The sequence below is a fragment of the Epargyreus clarus genome, unplaced genomic scaffold (genome assembly GCF_041222505.1).
Source record: "Epargyreus clarus isolate Ecla_fem2 unplaced genomic scaffold, WU_Ecla_fem_2.2 ptg000012l, whole genome shotgun sequence".
Classification (NCBI taxonomy): Eukaryota; Metazoa; Arthropoda; class Insecta; order Lepidoptera; family Hesperiidae; genus Epargyreus; species Epargyreus clarus.
Window position 1 is genome coordinate 7,269,971 of NW_027332220.1, and position 7,168 is coordinate 7,277,138.

At 32.4% G+C, this 7,168-nt stretch overlaps 1 protein-coding gene across 2 annotated transcripts; it reads right to left on the minus strand.

Moving 5' to 3' along the window:
- Window positions 1-160: 160 nt before the first annotated feature.
- On the minus strand, window positions 161-6,256 carry Hp1b-l (heterochromatin protein 1beta-like protein). 2 transcript variants are annotated; one of them, XM_073078327.1, is made up of 6 exons: window positions 6,149-6,256; window positions 5,209-5,301; window positions 4,660-4,783; window positions 3,524-3,670; window positions 2,479-2,668; window positions 161-1,406 (listed from the first exon to the last, which is right to left on the minus strand). In XM_073078327.1, the coding sequence occupies exons 2-5, from the start codon at window positions 5,299-5,301 to the stop codon at window positions 2,490-2,492; spliced, it is 543 nt and encodes a 180-aa protein (XP_072934428.1). In that variant the 5' UTR covers window positions 6,149-6,256; the 3' UTR covers window positions 161-1,406; window positions 2,479-2,489. The 2 variants fall into 2 exon arrangements, with proteins under 2 accessions (XP_072934428.1, XP_072934429.1); XM_073078328.1 differs by lacking the exon at window positions 6,149-6,256 and adding an exon at window positions 5,981-6,092.
- Window positions 6,257-7,168: the final 912 nt, after the last annotated feature.

The following is a 7,168-nucleotide window of genomic DNA, read 5'->3' on the forward strand; positions in this document are numbered from 1 at the left end:
TACATCAGTAAATAGTACTGCCTTAAGCCTAAGACTTGGAAACCCATTACTTTTTATCATATTAGCGATAGGTACGTAGGGTAGTAAGGTAGTATGTAGATATAGTAGCCAATGAGCGGACAACCTTACTTATGAATGAGATCTAAAATATATAAGGTGGTAGAACCCTTTGTGGTTCGACTCCGACGGCACCACCGCCACACCTATTTCTACCTAATAACAGCAGTGGTATATGCTGCTGTGTTCCGGTTTGAAGGGTGTGGTAAGGGAGACAGACTTTTCCGAGGCGTTCCACCTTAGCCCTCAGGGGTAACGGCGCATGCGGCCGACCTCAGGTAGGAATATCTAATCCTATCCGCGGTTGATAACAGATGTCAATTGTCAGAGGGCGGCAGTAGCCACTTACAATCAGGTGGACTGCATGCTCGTCCGCTACTCCTGTTATAAAATATATATATATATATATATATATTGAAAATGTTCCTACATAGTATCAATCACAAATTACCAGTCCTACAATAAGAAGCCCTATAATAAAAAAATAACTACATTACGAACTACAGTGTACCAAAAGAACATAACTGATAAAACTTTAAAGATGGCTCTTCACTATGCAGTATATGGTATGTAGTTTAAGACAGATAATATATGTCATACATATTTTGTTAAATGTAAATCCGTATAACATACCTATCATTGTATTTCTATTGAACGTGGGCTTGGAATGATATAAATTTAAAAATTGTCCAAATTTTATTTAATTCGAATTTGCACATGTAATTTCTCACATGTCATTTGGATTGTATTAAATAGTATAATTTATAAACCTTCATCTCAAAGTCCAAACAATACTTATTTTAATTCAAAATTTGTCTACACTAATATTATAAAGAGGAAAACTTTGTTTGTTTATTTGGTTGTAATGAATAGGCTCAAAAACTACTAAACCGATTTTAAAAATTCTTTCACCATTCGAAAGCTACATTATCTACGATCAACATAGGCTATATTTTATGTGAAACATATTTGATAAGATAAGATTTTGAGGCGGTACAAAGTTTGCTGGGTCAGCTAGTATAGTATAATTTCGTAATTTATATTTTTATCTCCTGAGACGGAAATAAAAATACTCCATAGTGAAAAGCCAAGCTTAAATACCAGTTTGTAGTAAAAAAGAATTTAAGAAATAAACTTTACTGTATTTTTTTTTACCTGACCTTATATTTTTATAAGTTACCTTAATCACAACTTTATAAAAAGCTAATTGCACTAGAGCAAACAATTGTAATCATAATCACCAATTTTCACAAAAATTTGAATGTCCCTTTGAATGGGAATAAGTGTCAAATATTACATTTGTAAAACAAAAAAATCTTTTTTGTTGATATACTGTCACATTGTTGAACCTGAAATGAATAGAAAAGAGAAGAAATTAAGATATGTACTGGTTTAAAGAGAGATATCCAATTAAAAACAATATAAACATCTATATCAATAGAGATTCAAATAGATAAAAAAGCACATATTTTATATTAATAATGATGATACAAAGAACAATATTAAAAAATTAAATGCTAACATAAACATAATTTTAATGTATTTGTAACACAACAATTACATACATTAAATTATTTAGAAGCATCTAGAATGTGTGTATTTTCAATAAGATTCAATTATGTGCTAATTAATTATCAGAAATTAATTATCACTTGCTAAACGGTGAAGGAAAACATCGTGAGGAAACCTGCATACCAGAGAGATTTATAAAAAAATAATCTCAAAGTTATGTGAAGTCTACCAATACGCACTTGGCCAGCGCGGTGGACTATGGCCTAATCCTTCTCATTATGAGAGGAGACCCGAGCCCAGCAGTGGGACAGTAATGGGTTGTTGATGATGATTGATGATGTGCTAATTAAATCTCTATACATATTATAGAGAAAACACTTAAGGCGGGTAACAATATATCATTGTGTCGAGTTGTTCATGTGATTCTTGTCATAGAAAAATATAAAGATTTGATTCAACATGCTTGCCACTTAATTGGCATGATGACAGTATTAAAAAATGAAAGAATGAATGATTTAAGTAAACACAATATGTTAAAAGGATTCTCAAAAAATACTCAGTTTTAAAAAAATCTTAATTTCAATTAAACAAAAGGATAAAATAGTGCAGTCTGCCATTTTGTTTGAAACGCTTACGGGGCGCGAATGACGTAATTTTTGGGTATGTCACTGAATTGCTTGACATTTTGTATGGGATGTTCTAAAGTGACGTCACCAACGGACGCCATGACACTCACAAGCGTTTTCGCGCTATTCAAAATGGCTATAAACAAATGCTATTATTTTCGTTAATACTGAATTTATTACCGAAATAATACGATTTTTGGAATCGGTAGAATCGGTAAAATTTGTCATCATGCCTATTGTGTAGTGTGGCCTTTCAATAGCATGACTCCATCTTTAAACTTACAATAAGGCACCTTAATCTTCGTTGGCAGCTTCATCAGGTGACGGGGTATGCCATGTGAGTCTTTCCTCATAGAATTGTATTACAACTTGCGGACACCGTACATTTGCTTGTTTGGCATGCACCAGGTCAGCTTCATCGGTACCTTGCCATTTCATGAGGAACATTAGCTCTCCACTACTATCTGTTGCTCCTGTAATGTTATTTCAGAAAATTTAAATAGTTAAATAAATACAAAGTGTGAGTGTCGATTTTGTTTTAAATAATGGTCCTTTCCTTTTTTAGTTTTTGTACCAATGCATATATCAACTAGATTCCTAAGATTTTATAGGACAATATTCTACTTAATAATAAGTGCTAAAAATGTCTTTTAGCCTTGATATAAGATGAGAATTTTTTTATGAACATAGGGCTACTGTTGGATTGTGCAATTGACCTGTGTTGTAATTTTGTATTGAAATACCTTTTATTCGTATACACAAAACAAAAAACATACATAAAGCTAACTTATGAGGTAGTACAATATACAAAGTATTTATACAATAGACAAAGGGTTACACAATTTTGTAGTACATATGCATGTATGTTACAGATTATAGAACTCTAGGCCCCACACTACGATTCCCTGTATCATGGGGACTACTCTCATACATTGTAATATGAATACTTAAAAAAAATAATTAAACTATGCACGTTAATTATGTACTAGATGAATATAAAATAAGGAACTTGCAGTATCATTAATTATATCAGTGTGTTTTTTATGTGTATGTGTATGTGTATGTGTATGTGTATGTGTATGTGTATGTGTATGTGTGTGTGTGTGTGTGTGTGCGCTGTTTGGTTGTGCGTTTTATATGATGTATGTTTTATCTAAGTGATAGGTTTTAATAAGCTTTTAAAATATAAAAAAGGAAGCCTAAATATATCCTTTTCATATTTCAATAGTATTACTTATACTCTTCACATTACAGTTGAAAAGTATTCACAACATAAGAACAGAATTGGGTGAAGGACAGTATCACACAGTGTGACAAATTTAACTTACCAATAATTTTTTCAGGTTCTAATCCTCTGTCGAAACCTGAAGCCTTTTTGTCATCACTTTTACTCTTCTTAGCACCCTTCAAGTCTGGTGTTGCTGCATTAGACTTACGCTTTTTCACATCTTTGTCGATTTTGGCAGTCTTCCCTTCTGCATTATAAAAATGTTATCAATTACATACATCTTGAAACTACAATATTTTTTAAATAATAGTGAACAAGTTAATTGCATCATAAATTTAAATGCTTAAGCTGTAGTTAAATAATACATGACAGAACATAAAAATACATATTTTTTATAGGTATCATAAACTCTACTGGAAAAAAATGGTAGACAATAATTACTTAAATAAGTAAACCTGACCCTCCAGTTACTTTCTATCAAGTCTTATGGCTTCATTTAAATAGTCATATTTAAATAAAGTACAAACATAAATTTTAAAATTTGATGAATCCAAAAAATGTGGAATTATAGTAACTGACACATCAATCATGAAATTTTATAGAATTCGCAGCAGCTGCTCAGCAAAGTATGTATATTTTAGTAAATAAATAAAACAAGCTTTATGGTCATGGTGAAGGAACATAATATTGTTCTTTAGGATAAATCATACTGGGAATGTCTTTAAGCAGATTAGGTTAAGTTAGATATAGTAAAGATAAGTTTTATTTTTAATCTTTCTTTAAAATAATATTTTAGTAGAACCAATATCCACATGCCTCCTCATCCATGTATAGGACATGACCCATACATAGGACAGGAATCCTAACTGACATCAGCCACAGATAAGTTATTACTCCTAGTTATTTGACCTTTAGCACACTCTTCAAACCAGAACACTACAGTGCTTATCCCGGTCATTATAAGACAAATATGTCTAGTGAGTGGGAGAAGCCCTTCCAGTGTGAGGTCATGGGCAAAGGCCTGATGTTGTGCTTAGGAAGACCAATGTTTGCTGTGATCCTCCAAAGGAGAACCAAAAAAGTACCAAGTTCACATGCCACTACCATGGCATAATATGGTGGTTATCACCGTCATGCCAACCACATTATAATTTATTTATTAGGAGAACAAAATATGGAACCCAACACTTTACAGACCATTTGAATTATAAGAAACTGTAATAAAAAAATACAAACCAGCTTCTTTCTTTTTTCTTGCCTCTTCGAATGCTTGAATTAAGTCGGGGCAATCCAAATTTTCTTCTGGTTCCCACGTGTTGTCCTCATCACTGTAACCTTTCCATTTTAAGAAATACTCCACCTGAAATGATTAACATACAATTACCTACAATAAAAATTTGTATAGATTAAATGGAACATTTTGTTTGTGACGTCAACCTATTACTATCCAACTGCTGGGCAAGGGCCTCTTCTCAGAATGAGAAGCTTAAGCCCTTTATTTGCTGGTAGATATTTGTGCTGATACAATTTACAACATTTACAAAAAAAGGCCTACATTTCTGATTAGAAAATAAAAACAAGAATTGTTTTTTATTATTATGATTGATGTAAGTTAATTATGTTTTCTTATATAATTTTATTATAGGATTTAAATAAAGAAAAGAGTCCAAAAGTTTGGTCCAAAACCTGATGGTATGTGGTCCATGCAGTGAAAAAGGACGACTTTGTTATGCTAACTGTTGTATGCAGTTCTGGTAAACATATACAAGACACATGTTAACTCACCTTGCCGTTCCTAACTCGTCTGTCCAGCACTTTCTCCACGGAGAACTCTTCCTCACCCTCTGGTTCGCTGCCTTCCTTTTTCTTTTCTGCCATCTGGAATGTTATAAAAAAAAATAAGCAAACCACTTGTTGTGGTTTTGTGACTGGGTAGAATTTTGTGCAATGTATAAGGAACATTTCAAAGAACCTTCCTAAAATAGAAATTTAAGTTTAATTTTTAATTTCGTGTTAAATTATAATATTGAATGATTGATTTTATAAGTAAGTTAATGTAGCTTGTTCAGTGCTTCATATAGTGAGAAAATTAGTTCCATCTCCAATGTTTTAAAAATTATGAAAACTTTTATGTATTTTCGCGCGCAGCGGGATCCGGGTTTGATCCTCAGCCAGACAGATACCTGAATGATGAATTTAGATTTGGTTTATGGGTCTGGATACTTGTGTATTCGTCTATGTATATGTGCATTGCACCCACGACACAGGGAATCCTAGTGGGGCTATGAGTGTAGAGGCGTTTTAAGCGTCTAATGTGAACTGACATATCTTAATGCTTTAAAGCCAAAAAGTGAAAATTAAAATTAAAATTTGATATTAAACAAACTGCTTCGAATAATACTTCTTGGTAACATAACCTAAAAAAATCATACGATTATTTTATGGCTACTCAATCAATTAAAACTGCCTAAATAGATGTAAAATTGTTAAATCAATAAAGATTTTCTATATCGCTGGCGCGAATTGCTATTATTTACATGCATAAACAAACGCATACATTTATCCCGCCATTTTGATTACATCGACACTAGCTTGCTCTTTCACTTGGATTAAATTTAAAATACCGAACTGTAACATAAACAACAACCACATCTATCATTTATAACTACAATGATATCTGTAATACAAAGCTAAGTGAAAACATGTTATTTTTAACTTTCTTTACCTTTACTAAAAGCCAAACAAATTTACAACCAAGCCGGTGTTGTTTGATAGAATTGAAATTTGAAATGTAGTTTAGGGATGCGATCTGAGAGCGATTAATCGAACAATCGATTTTGTTGATGTAAATTATTTTGATCGATATCGAATACTGGGTCGACTCTATAAATCGGTATTTCATCCTAGAAAAACGAAATTAGATTTTTTCTGTTTCAATAACAAGAATAAACTTCTTTGCAATAACTTGAATTTCCTTCACAATCTCCATTTAGCGAAATGAAAGTTTTCACTTAATTACTCAAAAACTCTACTCACTTTCTTTCGTCGCTCCTCAATTATGTATGAATAAAAGAAATTTAAAAAGTTCATTTCATTACAAAAAAAAAAAACTTAAATTAGTTAAACACATGAATAGATCGTTTATTATGGTAGTTATGTTTTTTATCGTTTGATTTGTAATATATTGAAAATACGAACTCAAAAAACAAATCGAAAAAAAATGATTCTTTTAAAATCAATTCTTGAGCCCTCGATTTATCAGACTTCAACTTGAATCGATTAAAAAATCGATTTTCTTTGAAAAGAATTTCCATCCCTAGTTTAATTAGGGGCAAAAAGTATAGTAACCTATGTAGGAAGTTAAGGGCTAGGGCTGTTATTCTGACTTAACGATGTGCGGGATGTGCCAAGCAAAGAGTATAGTGTACCTATGTGCCAAGAGCAGCAACATGGAACTTCATACCCATATATAGGTTACTATACTCTTTGTTCATACCCACCGATCTCTCATATGCCGCGTCTGCATATGCAATATAGGGGTGAGTAGGGATTATTCGTGTCTCCAGGGTATCCTCTTTGCCCGGGCAAGTTCTCAAAGGGGTGAATACCCCCGGATTTTTAATGTTCTTTCATAATAATGTAATATTATTAAATAATACTATAATATATTGAGACAACATTATAATAATACCAACACTGCTGTTTAGCGGGGGGTACGGGACTCGGTCAAATTACCAAGCTGTTA